The sequence below is a fragment of the Pseudorasbora parva genome, chromosome 6 (genome assembly GCF_024679245.1).
Source record: "Pseudorasbora parva isolate DD20220531a chromosome 6, ASM2467924v1, whole genome shotgun sequence".
Classification (NCBI taxonomy): domain Eukaryota; kingdom Metazoa; phylum Chordata; class Actinopteri; order Cypriniformes; family Gobionidae; genus Pseudorasbora; species Pseudorasbora parva.
The window spans coordinates 7,968,659-7,988,797 of record NC_090177.1 but is presented as its reverse complement, the minus strand read 5'-3'; the positions used below and the strand labels follow the sequence as shown (position 1 = coordinate 7,988,797).

The window sequence follows — 20,139 nt, the reverse complement described above, 5'->3', positions numbered from 1 at the left end:
GACTTCCGTTTCCGGGTCGAGTACGCTGTGCTGCCGCTTCGTATCCTGGATTGTTTGTACTGTTTGTCTGGTTTCGGATATATTTATTTATATTCTATCATTTTTGTTTTCATCGGAGCTCCGTGTTGACTACTCCGTTTCCCTGACCTGGACTGTTGTCACTGCACCTGGCCTGGACTGTTGTCACTGCACTGACCACCTGTCTGCTAGACGCTGTCTGCTAGACGCTGTCTGCTAGACGCTGTGAATACTGTACAGCTGTTTCGCGCCTAGTTGGATTAATCCTTTTTCCACTGTTTAAACTTTGAACTGAACTGTTGTTAAGTCTGCCATCGGGCTGCTGCGAGCTTTCTTCCCTGTTACATCTCTACCACACTCGGCTCTTCTGATGGGTGAGTTACCGCTCTCTCTATCGGTTGCGCCGTTTGCTTACTGCTTACTATCTGGGTGCGTTGCCTCCTATTTAGTCTGCTGTTTTGGTGAAGTGACGTTCAGGTTTGGCTAACGTAGTTTTGCTTGTGGTTGGGCTTTCACTCTCTCAGTATCAACATGCCTTGTGCAAAAACACTTTTTCTTTTTTCCTGTGCCTTATTTTTTTGTTGTCTTACATCTGTAATGGATAATGAATATTCCACATCTCAACTGAGGGCCTTTAACTGCCGCCCGCGTCTTGATTCGGTGACGTATGAATACTGTCAGAGACTAGGGATTCTCCGTCGCCCAAGATACACACACCGTTCGCGGCGCACACTCTTGAGTTCACACTGTTCAAAGCCTGACTCTCCTCCTTGCATCTGGACCAACAATAGAATATCTTCCATGCCAAGACAACTGCCTGCCTGTCCCTCCATTCAACGTTCGCTGATCTATCTCACTGATAGCGATCAGCAAGATACTCTGAATTTGAATCCATCACATCATCACTTTGCCCTTTTGAACTGTCGATCAATTTCGGACAAAGCCTCTTATCTCAACGAAATGATCACTGACAATAACCTTGACATTTTTCTTCTCACTGAAACCTGGCAAGTTCCTGGAGATTTTTTGCAGTTAAATCTGCTTACGCCAGATGGATATAAATATCTATCCCGACCGAGACCCCATGGTAAAGGGGGTGGTCTCGCTATCATTCATCGCGACAACCTCCGTATTAAGCTACTCGACTTTCATGACACCAATTCATTTGAATACATGGTTTTGAAGGCTGACTCTCTCATAATAATTCTGCTCTATCGACCTCCTAAGATCCTGTCTAACTTCTTTTCTGAACTCAGTGAACTGTTGACCATTGCCTGCTCATTGTCATTTCCCATTCTACTGCTTGGTGACTTTAATATTCATGTTGATGCTGTTTGCTCTAACACCAACCAGTTACTTTCTATTCTTGATTGTTTTAATCTAACTCAGCATGTTAATTTTCCAACTCATACTCGTGGTCATACTCTAGATTTGATTTGTACATCAAGGGCTGATATCTCTTCTATCACGTCTACTGACACTGGTATTTCTGATCATAAATTTCTTGATTTTAGTTTCAGCCTGCCTATCCCTAAAAACTGTTCTACAACTGTCATATCTTACCGCAATCTCAAAGCTGTTGATATTTCATTATTTTGTACCTCTATTTCCTCTTCGAATCTCTCTGATGTCTCTGATATCTCCTCACCCTCACTGATACTATCCAACTATAACTCCATAATTTCGGATATCTTAGATGAGCATGCTCCATTCAAGACCAGAAGTGTCCCTTCCACACACTCATCTCCTTGGTACACTCCTGAGCTCCGTATCTTAAAGGCCACTGGTAGACGGCTTGAGCGTTACTACAGGAAAACTGGCCTGACTGTTCACCATTCGGCATTCAAAGATCATATGAAAAATTATAAATCTGCACTGAATCTGGCTCGTTCCAGTTTTGTATCGGCTACAATTAATAAATCAAGCAACAGGCCAAAAGCATTATTCAAGTCAATAAACAAACTTATCAAACCTCCGTCTCATGCTGCTCTAGCTTCTGATGAACTCTGCACTTCATTCTTAGCTCACATGATCGAAAAGACAGATGCCGTAAACCAGTGTCTCTTTAATGATGCCACTAACACTAGTTATCTGCCGAATCAACCTGGTCAATCCCTGCTGCTTTTTTCTCTGTCTACTCCCTCTTCTGTCTCCGAGTTAATCTTGAAATCTAACCCTACATCTTGTCATCTCGACCCTGCTCCCACTACTCTACTAAAACGTTGCCATTCAGTCATTTCTGCACCTATCTCTCATTTCATCAACGCATCTCTTACCTCTGCTTCACTACCTCTATCACTCAAAACTGCAGCTGTTACCCCCGTTCTCAAGGAACCCAACCTTGATTCCACAGTTTTATCTAATTATCGTCCCATTTCAAATCTCCCCTTCATAGCCAAATTACTGGAAAGTACTGTTGCCACCCAGCTTCAGTCTTTTCTAGTTGAAAATAATCTTTTCGATCCTTTTCAATCTGGTTTCCGCCCTTTACATAGTACTGAAACTGCTCTAGTTAAGGTACTTAATGATTTGCTTCTCTCTGGTGATTCTGGTTCTCTATCTATGCTTTTGCTGCTTGACCTTAGCTCTGCCTTTGATACCATCTCCCATCAACTACTCATTCTGCGCCTTTCGGATGTGGGTATTTCTGGTGCTGCTCTTTCCTGGTTCTCCTCCTATCTCTCTGACAGACTGTTCTACGTTTCTCTTCAGAATTTCCGCTCACCCACTGTCCCCCTGAAGCAAGGTGTCCCTCAGGGATCCGTTCTTGGGCCACTATTATTTATAATCTATATCTTACCTCTTGGTGAGATCCTACGCTGTCATGGTTTTAAATATCATTTTTACACTGACGACATTCAATTATACACTATCTGTACATCCACTTTATCATTCACAACCGACAAAATGTCTGCTTGTGTACATGAAATAAAACATTGGCTTCATTCAAATTTTCTAAAACTCAACATGGACAAAACTGAGATTATTTTCACTGGACCTTCATCACTCACTAATAAAATTCCCACCAACTTCACCTGTGAGACTGCTGGCACTCTTATCAAACCATCTACTACTGTTAAAAATCTTGGTGTAATTTTTGATTCCTCTTTATCTTTCCACTCTCACATTAATTCCGTCACCAAATTAGCATTCTTTCATCTACGTCGCATCGCTCAGCTCTGTCCCTTTATCAGTATCTCTGATGCTGAAACACTCATCCATGCATTTGTCACATCACGTCTTGATTACTGCAATGCACTTTTCATTGGCCTACCAGCTAGCTCCATTTCAAAATTAAAATATGTATTCAGAACTCTGCTGCCAGACTACTCACCCACACCAAACGTTCCGCTCATATTTCCCCAATTCTGCATGATCTTCACTGGCTTCCTGTGTCTTACCGTATTAAATTCAAAATTCTTCTTCTCACTTTTAAGTCTCTGCACGGCCTTGCTCCCCCTTACCTCTGTAAATTGCTTCTCCCCTTCAACCCTACTCGCTCTCTACGATCTGCTGATTCCAACTTTCTCGTTGTCCCTCGCCATCGCCTTGCTTCAATGGGGGGCAGATCATTCAGTGTAATAGCACCCAAATTATGGAACTCTCTACCCCGACCACTCCGTTTTGTTGCCACAATCTCTGATTTCAAATCCATGCTCAAAACACACCTTTTTTCTGAATGTTATAGGTCTTAAAGATGTTTTTTTTTTTTTTTTTTTTTTTTCTCTCACTCCGATTTCTGTATTATTATACTTGCACTCTCAATTGCCTACTGTTGTTCTGTCTACTCTGTTTGTCATTTGGCTTTATTGTTGTTTGTTTATTGTAAAGTGTCCTTGAGCTCTGGAAAGGCGCTATATAAATAAAACTTATTATTATTATTAAAATAAGTGTTATTCTCACAGTGATGTATAATTTTTTTTATGTTAATATAGTGGAATGTATTTTCTTATATATGTGTATCTGAAAATTTGTAGTAAATGTACATCTTGCAATAAATCTACAGAAGACAAACTGTGTGAAAGTAAATTAATGAAATAAGATGTACATGTTTGTTATATTCTTCAAACATCTACTGTCTTTAAGTATAAATCAGTTACTTCTGTGTAGAACAGAACGCTTTGATTAAGTCGCTCTTTTACTTTTTGAATCTATTATGCAAACTACTGCTTTTAGCGGCTTCGGTATGCAATATTCTAGTTTAGTATATGCCAAATTCACTGAAGTATGAACATAATCTCATTTCATTTTACGGTTGTGCTGATGGACGATATCATCGTACCCCCCACAGGGATTGCTATTTAAATTAAATTAGGAGTAAGTACTGCATATAGCCTATGCTATTTTAAATGCTATAGTATATGCGATGCGAGAGAGAGAGAGAGAGAGAGAGAGAGAGAGAGAGAGAGATACATTTTGAAATGATAAACGCTCAAACATCGATTATTTTTCATTAGGGCTGGGACAACGCGTCGACGTAATATGCGCGTCGATTCGTCAGACTCAAAATAAAGATGGCGGCGCCGGAGAGTAGTAGCAACCATAGATGTACATAATAAAGTATATTATGTAATTAAGTATATTATTTATTATGTATATCTATGGTAGCAACACGAGTGGCTCCTCAGACTTTCAGAAGTGCAAGGCTTGCGGGTTGGCCACAGTCTATGGGGTTGGCGCGCGGTGCGCACGGAGCATCACAGGTATGCGCGCACGCGTTTTGTTGTCACGGCTACATAAACAAATTTCTGCACACAGGAAGACAGATGTTTTGGTAATATTTGATGTATTTTAATCACAAAAACAAACGTTTGCATCAAGTGAAAGCATCGGACACATTGGCTACGTTACCTACATAATAAGCTGTTTTAAATGTAAAATGTTCAATGTCTAATCGCGCTGATGTGACCGAGGGTATCCATCCTCTAAGTGAGCAGTTTCATCCCAGGACTATTCCGGTTTTAAACAGAATATTGGCGCCCATAATGCACTCTACATGTAACTTTTTTCACTGTCATGCCGCGGATGCGCGTGGCGTTTCTGTTGCTGGTCAGCCACGGGGCTGCGTGGCGTTTTCTCTGCCTTTGCACACTAGAAGCGTGTCTGACGCGGCGCTGCTGCTGCTATTGATGCGGAGGGAAGCCCTATTCCTAATGTTAAACATAAATAGCCTACTGATACAGCAAAGAAAACGTCGGGAGTAGCCACATATCCATGGTATTGACGGCAAAATAGGCTACAGAATATTTCGTTCTGTATTGACAGTTGCAATATTTCAAAATCGATAATTGACGTTTTTTATTATTACAATTAGGCCTATATCTGCATTTATGTCATTTATGTGTATTATTTATGACTTTCAAACATGAAAATGTAATTTAATAATATGTATTCGTGTCAAAATGATATATAAACATCTTTTCCTATTCTATTTTGCCTGGAGACGCTCCCAACACACGTGAAAAATAGGCGCTCTTCTATTTCCAGCATGCACGCGTTTTCCACGCGTCAGGCAGTGTGCAAACTCCAACCTGTTAACATGTGAGCCGAAACAAAAACGGACACGCCACGCAGCCGAGACGCTCACGCTTGCAGTGTGTCCCCGGATTTGATTAACCAACTTGTTGATATTTAATCGATGTATTACAGGCATAGCCTGTAGGCTGAGTTGCATACATAGAAAAATCGTATAATATGTTTCTTTGTTGTAGGTTAATACTTATTTATTTGTGTGTGTGTGTGTGTGTGTGTGTGTGTTTGTGTGTGTGTGTGTGTGTGTGTGTGTGTGTGTGTGTGTGTGTAGCCTACTTTATGTTTTCAAGGTTTTATTGAATGCATTGCTCTTGTATAGTCTTACTTTGGAATTTTAAGAGCAATAAACATATATTGCAATGTTAAGGAATTCGTTTTTTCATTCAGATAATTAAATCAACATGTATAAATTGCTATTAGGCAATTAATGGGGAGATAATCAATAATCGAATCGAATCGTAACCGAATCGGACAGGAAAAATTAATCGTTAGATTAATCGATGCATCGAAAAAATAATCGCTAGATTAATCGTTTAAAAAAATAATCGTTTATCCCAGCCCTATTTTCCATCAGTGAAACAACTCACTGCAGCCTGTAAAACTTATTTTTAGATTATCAGTAAATAATGGTGACCCAAAGAATATAAGAAAATTAAATATTAGTTTAAAAAAGATCTGTAGATAGATTCCTAGCCTTTTCCCCCGTAAAGATGCGTCCTATGCCGCTCTGTGCTTTGAGATGAATGTGGGACACGAGCTGGATAGACACCTTTTCGAATATCTTTGTCTTCATGTTTTCTCCTGATGTTGCAAAGCAACACTTGTTGTAAAAGGGCTGAAGAGCGGATTTTATCTTCCACAGGGCCAAGACATTTAGGCTATGTTTGATTATGCACTGCCAGAGAAAACGAAAGTAAAATTTCAGGGTGTGAAATGCACTATTCAAATAAACTTGACGCGCCTCAGGTCTAATAACAAGCACAAACATAAAATTTAATAAAATAAAATTTGTCAAAAGGTATTCGTCCTACAGTATTTATCATAGATGGAATGGGTATAATCATACCTGTCAACTTTTGGGTACCAAAATCCGGGATTGGGGGGGGGGGTTATTATGGGTTTATCCTCACATAAACCCATAATAGTAATAATACATTTTATTTGTACCTGTGCTCTTCCTACCTGTATAACAGCTTATCAAGTGGGAAATGTACATAAATTGTTATCAGTTTGCACTGCATAAGTTATAAATTATATATAGATTAATCCTTATTAAAGGCAACGTTACTGAAGTTATTTACTCAAGAGCAGAGCATACAGTATTTAGTGAGCAATTACTTTTGTTCTTTACATTGTCATTATAAGTGATTACTGTCACTTTAAAAGATCTTCCGCTGTCACACATGATGAGACGCATTTACAAAACTTACAAAACGCGTGACTGTCCCCCACCTGCTCCTCTTCAGAAAATTAAATTCGCTGTCCCATTGATCACGGTATTTACACAGGGTTGGGTTTGTTGGCAGGAGTGCCTTCCGTCTCTATCGTTAGTTACGTCCATCATCCGTCTCTGGGTCTGTTTTGTTTTTCCCCGCGTTGTCACTCGTCATCATCTGACCTCACACACTATAACCTCGCGACAACGGCCACCTGTAGGCTAGTGCAGATGGAAGTTATCGCGAGGCTAGTTACAGAGCTCAGATTGGATTTTTTTTTTTTTTTTTAATCAATCAATCAACTTTATTTATATAGCGCTTTTACAATCACGATTGTGTCAAAGCAGCTTCACAGTGTCAAACAGGATAATATTGCGACAAAATTAGATTTGGCTGTACAGTCGTACTGGAGAAAACAGTGATGTTATCAGCTTATTTTAATTTATCATATAGCGACAATGTTGGCAGATCAGTATTATAGTTTATAGAATTAAATAAGACCTAATTCATACATTTTATTTGTATAATAAGTTGAATAACTTTAATCATATTTTTAGTGTCCCCAACTGAGCAAGCCAAGCCAAAGGCGACAGTGGCAAGGAACCAAAACTCCATCAGGGCATGATGGAGAAAATAAACCTTGGGAGAAACCAGACTCAGTCGGGGTGCCAGTTCTCCTCTGGCCTATTAACACACCGTGTATGATTATTATTCTGGCAACCTTACAACCTTTTACTCCGGTATTATTATTTTTTAATAGCACAGTTTAAAATACGGGAGATTTATGGGAAAATACGAATACGGGAGGACGGCGGGAAAGAAGGGTAATAGGCCATAAGGTGAACTAGGAAAAAGTCTCTAAAAGGTGATTTTTGTTCCCACACCTGGGGACTACTTTTTAAATGCATTTTTGCATAGACAACACCCTTTTAGACTTTATGTTAAAAGTTCTCCACAAAATATCCTGCAGTTTTCGGTCACAATCCATAAATGTATATAATTGTGAATTGAAAAAAAAAACGAAATTCTTATACTGCTGGTTTTGCTTGTAACTTTATTTTATTCATTTTAGCAACACAAAATATCTCTCAAACTGAGATTTATATATGTACCTTAACATTTGAGACAGACATTAGTGCATTACTATACTCAAGTGTGAATGTAGACCATGACATATGGCAAATTTGTAGAAAATACTCTTAAATTTAACAGATTGGCACTAAGAAAAATTAAACATAAACATTGTAAATGTAGCAACACTGTGAAGTTTTATACATAAACATTTTCAGTAGGCACTGTGTATTCACAGAAAGATAGAAGATAGATAGAAAGTTAGAAGATAAAAAAAGAAGTACACTTTGCCCCAGGTTTGCTAAATGACTCAAAATGCTTCCCTGCCCCCTTAATTAAAAAAAAAAAATCCACAATAGATTAATTACAGCTCAAAATCAGCCTAAAATTTGACAGCACGTCTTTATTCATCAGTATCATCCCTATCACTATCATCAAAGCCATCACCCCATGTAGCGCTTTCCTCTGTTTCCTGGGAAACATTTGCACAATTTTGGCACCGACATAAATCGGTACAAGACAGTCTTGCAGACATACAGGAACATCTTCCGGTCTCATATTTGCCGTGCTTGCAACTGCAGTGGACTACCTGCAACATACTTTCAGGGGCAGGATTTCTAGTCATCCAGGTCACTGTTAACTCCCCATCCTCAAGGTGCCATCCATTGCCAACGGGTGAAGGGGCACACATTACACTTCTCAGAGACTGTCTCATTATGGCTGCTTGGTAGTTTGCCCTTTTGCAGTGTTGGTACAGGGCGTCACTTGTTGGGGGCATGGATAGTTGGGATAGTGCATCTTTCAGCATCTATGGACTTTATAAAAACGTATGCCAGTTCAGTTTGTGCGGCAGATGCGGTGTTCAATTTGTATGTCTCTCTCTCTAATGGAACCTTTTCATGATGAAACAAGTTCTGTGGTCCTTGTCTTTTAGACTGATGGTACTGTTCTATAGGGATGCTAGGGGGTGCTTTGAATGAGGAAACTCCCTTCTGTAGTGGTTGCCTGTTTGTTGTTGACTCAGTTTCAACTACAGAACTTTGCAGCATAATCCCATTTGTGTGGTGGGTAGTTCCACGACCTGACAGTGTCTCCTCCCCAAAGTCAATATTGTCCCACACAAGTATTGTAGGAACCTTCTTTGAGAAACCCTTTGGTATTTTGTCACTGCCCTCTACTAGTTGTAGTTGGGCAGGGCTAGTGTCTAGACTAACAACTGTGTCCCATGAAGCACAATGCCCTAGTCTATTTAGAAGTGATACAATTTGTGATGAACCTGTTAAATGGCGAACAGTTAGACCAAGACACAATGATTTAGGGGTCTGCCTCCGTCCCTTAGATGCAAGATACACAATGTCTTAAAATTCGGGACTTTCCCGGCCAAAACAGGATACTTGACAGGTATGGGTATAATAGACTTAATTATACACAAACAAAAGGAAGAAACGTTTATAATTTCCTGTGAAAATGAGTGCGACGTGAGTGAAGATTTGAGAAAAGAAATTAGATGTCCAGTGGGCTAAAATGGATTAACGTTAGGCCTATTGTTCAAATTCACGGAAATCAGAAAATCGGGTGACCAGATCGCAAAACAGAATTAAAAAGCTGGCAAATCTTAAATTGGGCTCAGTCCACCTCTCTCATCCAGGGCTGCAATGTTACATCTGCAAATTTATTTCCTTTGTAAACAAAGCTTTGTGCTTTACTCCTGTGGTTATATAAAGCAGCATTCACATACAAAACACTGGGTTAATAACAAAAATATAGCTTAAGTAGAAAATAGTATTTATGTAAAGAGATAGGCATAAAATAAAAAGTGCACAACTCTTCTTAAGTGGAAGGAAGCTACTTTTTTCCCCCATCACGTGCAACCCAGTGAGTCCTTATTTGGGTTACTAAAATAATGAAATTATAGTTTTTAAGTAGAAAATAGTATTTATGTAAAGAGATCAAATACAGAGTATAGTATATTATATATTTTTATAAAAATAAAAACAAACGACGATATCATCGTTTATCGCAATGTTTTACTGTAAACATCGTCAACTGCCAATTTAGGGGATATCGCCCAACTGTGTATTGTGTATCAGAGTCCTTGTTAATTTCTTCATTATATGTATTCATCCAGACTCTCAATAGCTTCCTCTTGAGAGTATTTTCTCCATTCGTCTGGGATCGTGCCATTTCCCTCAAAGGTTTTTCCGTAGTGCTTTTCCAGATCTTCCTGGAATCTGCACACAAACCACTTCCAGTACGGCAGCTCAGAGAGATCCGGGGTGATACTCCATGCAGCATATTCAGGACCTGCTTTTCTGTATTCCTTCCAGAGGACTTTATCATCTGAGCTATTTGGATAGAAAGATCGATCACTGGCTACTGCTGATGTGCAGATACTGATAGATAGGTTTGTTGTTCCTCTGTATTTAAACCCTTTTACTCCAGTAACACGATGGAAAGGAACACTGTGATCTCCAGGATGGCCTTCTATTGTGTTGGTGCAGATGGCTTTACAGAAAGGACACTGAACCCAACAGCAGTCACAGAAGTGATCGATCAGAAGCTCATCTGGTCTGTCTGTGTGTTCCAGCTTCACTGGAAAAGTTTCTGTGCTGAATGTGCTAAGTATGTCAGACATTACAGAAGGAAGTTCTTTCATTATCACATCTTCTAGGAAGCTGACTTCAACATCATCATGATTCACTCCAGTGAGGTCATTCAGAGAGAATACCAGCACATCAGAGAGCTCTTGTGTGAAATGACACAACCACAGATAAGCATCTCCATTGATCTCTTTAACATGTTTGGTGGATTCATGTGCTGCGTTTGTGATCTTCTGCTCCAGCTGTTTAATGCTGTTTTCCATCATAGGTTGAACACTCTCTTCAAATCTTTCAGTGATGTACTGACTGACTTCATCTCTGATGAAATTCTTGAAGTGTTCTTTGGGATTGTTAATGTAGGTAATGTATGCGTTAAAATTCTCCTTTTCTGCCAGTCTCCTCAGGATGTGTTTCTCCAGGTTTGATCGGTTCCCATTTAGTGATTCACAGTTTGTCGTCATTTCATCTGCTAAATCTCTGGCAGTTTTTCTGTAGACATTCTGCTGAATGGGCTCTTTCAGTTTATTACAAATAAATTCACCAAAAATAGCAGCTGATGTTGTTCCTTGACAGTATTTCTGAAAAATCCTGATATACTCTTGACTTTTCCTTTCAAAATAGAGAACAGGATCATTGGCTTCCCTGAACATTTTGTACTGATCAGTGAATGTCTTGTTTGCTCTGTGAAATATGCAAAACACCAGATCCACAAAGAATTCACCCTTGAACACATATTTCACGTTTTCCCCTTCCTCATGCTGCATTATTCTTGCCTTTATGTAATCTACGAGTTGTTGAATGCAGCTGTTGTTGTAGCCCATCTTTGCAATGTTAAATGACTGAATCATTTCTTCTGTGTGTTCAGTGATGTCTGTGATTAAGGATCTTATCTGAGATTCATCCTCTTTAGATAAAACAAGACCAATTATCTCGTTAGCTCCTTTGTACACATTTTTTAAAGCTCCTGTAATTCCACTGGATTTCTTCAACTGTACATATTCCGAATAGCTTGGCATAAAGATCATATCTTTGTGCATACTGCTCTCTTTCATTCGGTCTAAAGGGAGACTTGCATTGGTCTCACTGAAGAGCTTTGTCACATCCTTTAATATGTCAATATCTTTGACTAAAGGAGTGTCTCTGATGATCTCAGCTGTCTGTTGTTTCCAAAAGGACTCAAACTGTGTTTTCATGAAATTTTCATCATTTGCTTGATCTTTGAATTTTAAAGCAAGTTCTTTGCTCTTTTCAAAGAGTGTGTTTTCATGATGTGTCCTCTGTGCATCCATCTTTTTCTTCAGGTGACGCTGCTGAAGAACTCCATTTAGTTTCCTCTTAGTTTCCCTCACAATGTTTTCTTGAAGCTCTTTTATTTTTATCTCAAATGAAGCTTTCCACTGATTCAATACACCTGAATCTCTGTCTTTCTTAAAGAAATGAGACATTGTCTTTTTCACTTCTTCCCTTTTCGGATTCAGTTCTCTTTCAAGATTAAATTCTTCAATGTCATGAATTGCTTCATTTTCTATTTTATTCTGTAGTCTGTTTTCAATCTCCAGCATTGCACTGCGAAGGCTCCAGGTCCACTTGCTGTATTCAGTCTCTAGTTTTTTGTATGTTGCAATTTCCAGGGAATTTTTAAAGCTGAACACAAATTGTTCATTAAGCAAAGCCTCCCAGAGATCCTGAATACGGTCTCTTAGGTGTGTCAGCATTATGCCATCTGATTTTGAAGCGTGTGTTAGAATACTTTGCTTCAGTTCTTGAATGTTCTCGCAGTAGTTTGGGTTTGGTGGTGCCATGGGTGGGCTGCCCTCCCAGAGCTGAGCAAAATACTTCACATCATTCTGTACATCAAACGCAATCACGTCACTGAATCTTTCTGCATCACAGACTTCCTCTTTAGCAGCGATTTTGGTCATTTCATCCAGTTTCGAATGCAGTCGTCTCCTTCCCTCCATGTTTTTCTCTCCAGCTGTGATATCTGACACATTCTGATGAACAAACATACAACTGGGACTCAATCTGACGTTCTTCATCCTCATGAAGGCCTGAACAACAATCTGAAGAATGTCCTGCATCTCAGATGGGTTTTCTCCAAAGATGTTGATTAGGGTCATATTGCAAAGACCAACAACAAATGTGGCCATTTCATTGTCACGATGTGTTGTTGAGCTTCCAGCCAGTTCTGGTGCACGAAGTCCTTCAGTATCAACAACCAGAATAAAGTCGAACTTCAGCTCGGTTTTCATCTCCTCTGACACTTTGACCAGCTGCATGAAAGCTCCTCTGGTGCATCTGCCAGCACTGACGGCAAACTGCAGTCCAAACATGGCATTCAACATGGTGGATTTCCCAGAGCTCTGAATCCCTAAAACTGACAGCACAAAGATTCTGGTCTGTTCTCCCAGTTTCTTAACAAGTTCACCTAGAACAGCAGTGACCCAGGTGAGAGGAACATGAGCAGCATCTCCATCCATTAGCTCCATTGGAAATCCAGAGATCATCATCTCTGCTGCAAGACTTGAGAGTGAACGGAAGTCAAACTGCAGGCCTTCCTTGTTCGTCACAGATGACCACGATTCATAGATCTGACCAAACTCTCTCATGATGTGCTCCAAGCCAAAACCTGTCCTATTGATTTGCTCTGATATGTTTTCCAGGTTTGTTTGTTCAGTCTGCAGTTGATCTAGATTGCTAGGATTTTTTTTCAGTGCTGAGACTTCATGCCATTTCTTGTTATATCCCTTATGAAGATCACAGAGCTTCTCTGAAGTGAACTCATCCAACAGGTTCATCATCCATCTGAGAAAATATTTTTTTTCATTGTCACTCTGTGATTTCATTGTTTCAATAAATGTCATCATAAAATCTTCTAATCCTTGTTTCACCTGCTTTTCTCTTATTTCTCTCATGTTCTTCAGTTTGGTACTTTTATCTTGCTCTAGATTTTCTCCTTCTAGATGATGCAGCTCTTTGTTCTTTTTACACCAGTCATGCCACAGTTTCCCCTGACAGGGCAGGTTTGTTTCTTTCACTGTCGTTGGATCCTTTCCTCTCAGTAATCCCATGATCTGAACTGCTGCCTCTTTCCCTTTTCGGCATTCTGGATCCTGCTCATCTACTCTGATTCCTGTGTGTTTGGCCACATCTTCAAGTTTGAAGGTAAATTTCTGTTTGCTCAAACTCACTCTGATCGTCTCCATTATCTGATTCGACACATCAGACTGGTTTTTGTCCAAAAGACCGAATATGAATTTTCCATTCCCCAGTTCAGTTTTATCACAGTGATTGTCAGTGAGCAGACAAATGAGAGGTTGAGGAGATTTGAAGAGTGATCTTACCAAACCCTTGTAGTGGTTCTTCTGTCCAAAATCAGGTAAGAAGAGGACATTCACAGAAGACATACTGATCAGAATCTCATATTGTTTCTCATTGGCTGCTGCATCTCCATGAAGATTACAGAAAGCAACACAGTCATTAAATGCGTCAGTCTTTTTCCCAGAAGGGCAGTACCAGGCGATCTCCACCACTCCATCCATCAGGATTCTGGTTCTGCTACTTCCTGAGCAGTTCCTGTGGAAGAATGTGTTGTGTTTCTCATTGATGAGGCCGTTCATCAGCTGAGACTTGGATGAAGACACTGAACCAAACCTGAAGAAAGCCACCATTGGAGTCTCAGCCTTGTAGACTGGTTGAGTTTGACTGAAGATCTCATTGTTTGTATTTGTCTTCTTCCAGCTCTTGTTGATTTGTCTAAATGTCCAGAGAGGAAACTCAATCTCTTGAGTGAATGGATCAGGAACAAGCAGAGGCAGTGAATACTGACACTGTGAGAGTTTAGTCACTATCAGCTGCTTCAGGAAACCATCAGCACAATGAAAAATGGCCATCTGAACATCCATTGGGTGAATATCCGGGTCTTTTTTACCTTCTTTTTTCCTATGTTTTATGACTGTTTCTCTTGCTCTGTAGTCCATGTTCATCAACTTGTTTAGGAACGAGTTTACCAGTTCATTCTCTTCCTGTAGTTCCTGAGAATGAAATGATGACTTTGTGATTTCAAGAATTTCTGATCTTTTTAATTTATCTTGATGACTTTTTGTCAGATTTAGTCTATCATAGAGTTCTTCAAGTTGTTCGTTGTTTTTTGGTCCAAGTTTTTGGTTTTGACCAGTTTCATAGTTCTGTAATGAACACATTCACATAAAACACATAAAATAAATGTTATTGTGTAACATTAGCAAAGATAATATAATGATATACACAGATTGGAAAAAAATACATATTTTAGTGAATAATTATGGTAATTACATTTTTTATTTAAAAAAATAGCTTTAAATTTTTAATTTCAAAAATGTTGAAAGTTTTTCTAGATGCATTTTAAAATTATAGACAAAAAAAAGTTAATATAGGGGCCTGTCATTTGAAAGGGAAGAAAACATAATTCTCTGTTGTGTGTTATATTTGCAAGTCAATCATATTATGTTTGTAGGTTGTAAACCTATAGTATTGTCCATATACTCATCTCTTAAGGTAGGGACACACCAAACCTACAAAAATGGTTCAAAAAATCGGTTCATTGAGTTTTTGGTGAATTATTTTTTACTAATTCCATTAAAAAAGTAAAACTTGTATATTATATTCATTCATTACACAGAGACTGATATATTTCAAATGTTTATATCTTTTAATTTTGATGATTATAACTGACAACTATGGACAATCCCAAATTCAATATCTCCGAAAATGTGAAAAAGTTCAATACTGAAGACACCAGGGGCCTGTACCATGATGGTTGATTAACAAACTCAGGGTTACAGGATTAGTTTTGAGTTGACAAAACCAAACCAATCTATTTAGGCTTTGTTGGTACCATGATTCTGATCATCAGCTTTCTCTGTCAACTCAGGCTTTAATCCTGAGTTCAGATGACATCAGCAGTGAACAGCCAATCACACGCTGTGGATCACTGAGATTCACTTCTCACGAGAGAAGCAGCAAGATTAATTTTGCTCTTCTGCAGAATATTACATGATTGAAATATATTAAGAATTTAAACAAATTTACACAGCAAGAAAAAAAAAAGCTATTTATGAAAGAGGACAACTAAAAGAAAAAATATTATACGTCAATGCAAGTAAAAGTTATGAAGATAGTTTAGTTGATATAGAGAGAGAATTGAACGTCTAAGCTCAGTCAGCTTTTTATTTTTATTTAATTTTTTAATGGCTTTGTTTATTGATTTTAAAGCTTATTTGTATGACTTTATAGGCTATTAATATTAATTTTAACAAAGTGCCTATTCATTATTAATTTACTACAATTATAAATGTGTAATTGATTACGGGTATAATAATTACATAAATTATATCTAAATCATTCAAAATTGATATTATTATAAATAAGCATTGTTAAAAGCCAGACGTTTTAGTCTTTAAAAACTATTTGCTATGTAGTGACCTTAAATTTGGAGTAGAAACAGGGGACTTTACTGAATCAGAGGTGTGTCCCTTTACTCACAGCTGATTGGTCCAATTTCAGTTTGAGATCTCATATCCAGAACATAACCTGCCCTGGAGCAGGTTAGCCGTGGAGCATAAGTTACTATGGCGATGAACACAGCTAAAAGTCAAACCACTTTAATGGTACCTAAAACCCAGGATTGGCACAAACTAAGCTTAAACAAATCTGGCTAGCCAGCTAAACTGGCTTCATGGTACAGGCCCCTGGTGCCACACTTAAATCAGCTAATTAACTCAAAACACCTGCAAAGGCCTTTACATGGTCTCTCAGTCTAGTTCTGTAGGCGACGCAATCATGGGGAAGACGACCATTGACAACTTGCACAAGGAGGGCAAGACACAAAAGTCTGTGTCCAAGCACATTAATAGAGAGGCTCTCATAACACCTGAGCAGTGCCACAGACTGATCAACTCCATGCCACGCCGCACTGCTGCAGTAATTCAGGTTAAAGGAGCCCCAACTAATGCCCGTTTCACACATACTCCGTCTGCAGTGTGTATGCGATGCAGGAGCTGCACGGGCTTTTGTGCTTTCACATATGCCGTGTTTGCAGTGCACCACTTATCCGCAGTTGTATACCACAAAGACGACATTTATTCATTATTTTTATTTCAAATTTAAAAGTTGTTAGGCTACTGAACATGGCTAGTCATCATTGCCATTCACTTGTATACACTCTTTCATAGATTACATGTTTAAAAGCACTAATATAAACAACGTTTCATTCAATTCCTTTATTCCAATTCCTTTATAATTATATAGCCTTTAGATTTATATATTACGTTGCTCATGCAACACAAGTGGAAAAACATTTAAACATATGGTATTGTCAATGTTAAAATCACAAACATTACAATAGACAAAAAATCTTTTATTTCGTAAATCCTCTTTTTATTTATTATTATTATTATTTATTTATTTATTTATTTTTACAAGAAATCCAGCAGGTCATTGTTTTTCCATCTCCAAGAAAGGAGGAAGGACGAGTGCTGTCCATTATGTCTCCTTATTTAGCTAAATGCCTGGTATGGCGTTGTTTTCCTTGCTTTACCCGAGGCAAAAAGCCATGTGATAACTTTGAGACTAGAATTGTAATTTACTAGAATTGTAATTATATTCAAATTATATGCATCTGTGGTGAAATTACTATTTTCACATCAATACATGTTTATTTTAATGCGAACATGCTCTGTCACTTTAATTCAGCGCATCCAGCAAAAAATAAATAAATAAATAGAAACGATCGCTGCACTGCTGTATATGCACCGCTCCTGGAACAGATCACCAGACCGCATCCGCACACAGTGTGAAAGCTGTAATCTGTTTACATGTGTAGGCTACGGAACAAAATACGCATCGCATACGGATTGCAAACGGAGTATGTGTGAAACGGGTGTAAATATTGAGTGCTGCCTACATGCTCATACTTTCATGTTCATACTTTTCATTTGGCCAAGATTTCTAAAAATCGTTTCTTTGTATTGGTCTAAAGTAATATTCTAATTTTCTGAGATACTGAATTTGGGATTTTCCTTAGTTGTCTTGTCAGGTATAATCATCAAAATTAAAATAAATAAAAATGTGAAATATATCAGTCTGTGTGTGTAATGAATGAATATCATATACCAGTTTCACTTTTTAAATGGTTTTAAATAAATCAAATTTTTGATATTATTCTAATAATATGACCAGCACCTGTACAAAGCAAGCAGTGCTCATAACAGGCTGATTTGTGTAGCTCTAGTTATGTCTGCTATGGCATCGCTGGCATTGTCAGCACTTGGTTATAATTAAAATAATCCCCTGTTCAAATGATGGGTCTGTAGTGTATTCCCTCTTAGAGGCATTGTTTTTTTGCTTTCGTCAGTTATTTTCTTGTGCGCTGTTTCGCTAAGCTGAACAGCCAATCAAAGTGATCTCTCTGATCGTCGACCTTAGACACTGTGTTGACATTCAGAATCAGCATCCGATCCAACGGTGCAGAACACACCAAAAACAAACTAAGCTTAACAACCCTTAAAAAATGGCCCAACATGCCCAACGGTTGCCTGATGGCTTGGTGTGTCCCGGCCTTTAATGGTTATAAAAACTCTAAATGGCCCTGACCTGTGATTTTCATTGATCACTTACCTTTAGAGAAGAGGCTGTTTGGGTGCAGCACATTTTCATGTTTTCTATTTCTTTTCTTCTGTCTTCTTCATAGTCCAATGGTTTTAGTCTCAACAGTTCATCTTGCTTCTGTTGTTCCATTACCTTAATTTTGTCTTCATAAATCTTACATTGTTGTTCTCTTAGATATTTCTCATTCTGGATTTCTTTTGTCAGTATCTCATGCTGTTTGATCCAATCTTGTTTTTCTTCCTCCCTCTTCCTTTTCTCATCTTGCATCTGTTTTAGCATTTCCTCCTGATGTTTCTGCATTTGTTCCTCTTGTTCTTTTATCTGTTTTCTGTATTGTTCTTCCTTTTCACTAAATTCTTCCTCTCTTCTCCTCTCACTGGCATGATTCTGTCTTTCTTCCTCCATCTTTGTTTTCATGTTTTCTATTTCTACTTTTATTTTCTCTCTCTCTCTCTTAATGTTCTCATCACATTGATCCCTTATGTTTTGTTCTTTCTCCTTCCTCTTCTTGTCTTCCTCTTTTCTCCTCTGTCTTTCCTCTTGTAACATTGTCTCCAGTTTCTTTTGTTGTATTTTGTATTGTTCTTCACTCTTTCTGAATTCTTTTTCTCTTCTCTTTTTCTCTGCATCATAATTATTTATTTCTTCCTTCCTCTCCATTTTAATTTTCTCTATCTCTTTTTCATATTTGGCCAGGAGTTCTCCTCTCTCTCTGTTCAGTTGTTCCACTTTGTCTCTTAGCATCTTCATCTGTGCTTCTTGTTTTTCTCTTTCCATCTGCTTAAACTTCTTACATGAATAGTAACTCCCTCCATTTGCTCTCACCATGTCATTGATTTTCTGCAGTAATGTCGACACCTGCACACGGTCTTCAGTCTCACTATTATTGAACACATGGTATCTGTTTCCACACTGTCCAATGAGGTTCATCAAAGCAGATCCTGGTTTTCCCAGATACTCTTCAATGGACTTCTTCTTCAGATCATCTCCTCTGGTGAAGAGCACCATAGTGTACATTAGGAAGTTTTCACCAAAAGTCTCTTGAATGATCTTGACTGTGTTTTCTTCCTCCTGAGTGAAACGTCCCACTGGTATCAGTAACAGAAACACATGTGGTCCTGGCAGTATCATGGAGATGCAGTCTGTGATTTCTCTCTGGATTTCTTCATGACTGTGTTTAGTATCAAACAGTCCTGGAGTATCAATCACAGTAATGATTTTGCCATCTACCTCAACCGTCTCTCTCTGACACTTTCTAGTAACCGACTCTTGAGACAGGTCTTCTTTAAATGCTTCTCTCCCTAAGATTGTGTTTCCTGTTGCACTTTTCCCAACTCCAGTTTTTCCCAGCAGGACAATCCTCATGTCATCTGAATCCTCGCTTGAATCTGAAAAAGAGAAAACCGCTGGAGTCATGCTGCTTGATACAGTGTCTTTTAAAGCCTCGTCCTTCAAACATCCAGGAGCAATCTGTACGAATTATTATTAATACAAAATAACAAACCAAAATCAAAATCAAATTAATTTAATATTAATTTGACAATTATGTTAATGTTTAATTGTATTACATGAATTTGTATACAACACATCATCCCAGGCAATTTCCTGAAATGACTTCTCCAAACTATCATTTCTTTATGACTGACTGAAACCGATCTTAAACTTGTGGATGTTGAGATCTGATTCCAAAACTATTTTTTCAGCTACTGTGTAGGTTTGTAAATCTTTTTTTAGCACCATAATTTAGGAGGACCATAATGCAATTCTGCTGAAAGATTCTGCATAAAAGGCATAAAGTCGCAGCAGAAAAGGATATGTTTAGGTCTGAGCCACAG

At 38.4% G+C, this 20,139-nt stretch overlaps 2 protein-coding genes across 2 annotated transcripts in view; both read right to left on the bottom strand.

Annotated features, from left to right (window-relative positions):
• The window catches only part of LOC137078336 (interferon-induced very large GTPase 1-like), a 147,645-nt gene extending 129,310 nt beyond the window's left edge, over positions 1 to 18,335 (bottom strand). The window contains exon 1 of the mRNA XM_067445531.1: positions 18,314 to 18,335. The gene's annotated coding sequence lies outside the window, so the exon portion shown is untranslated. The remainder of the gene's footprint in view (positions 1 to 18,313) is intronic.
• LOC137079143 (interferon-induced very large GTPase 1-like) lies at positions 10,168 to 19,669 on the bottom strand. Its single transcript, XM_067447107.1, has 2 exons — positions 18,314 to 19,669; positions 10,168 to 14,844 (listed from the first exon to the last, which is right to left on the bottom strand). Exons 1-2 carry the CDS (start codon positions 19,667 to 19,669, stop codon positions 10,168 to 10,170), a joined length of 6,033 nt encoding a protein of 2,010 aa, XP_067303208.1.
• Positions 19,670 to 20,139: the final 470 nt, after the last annotated feature.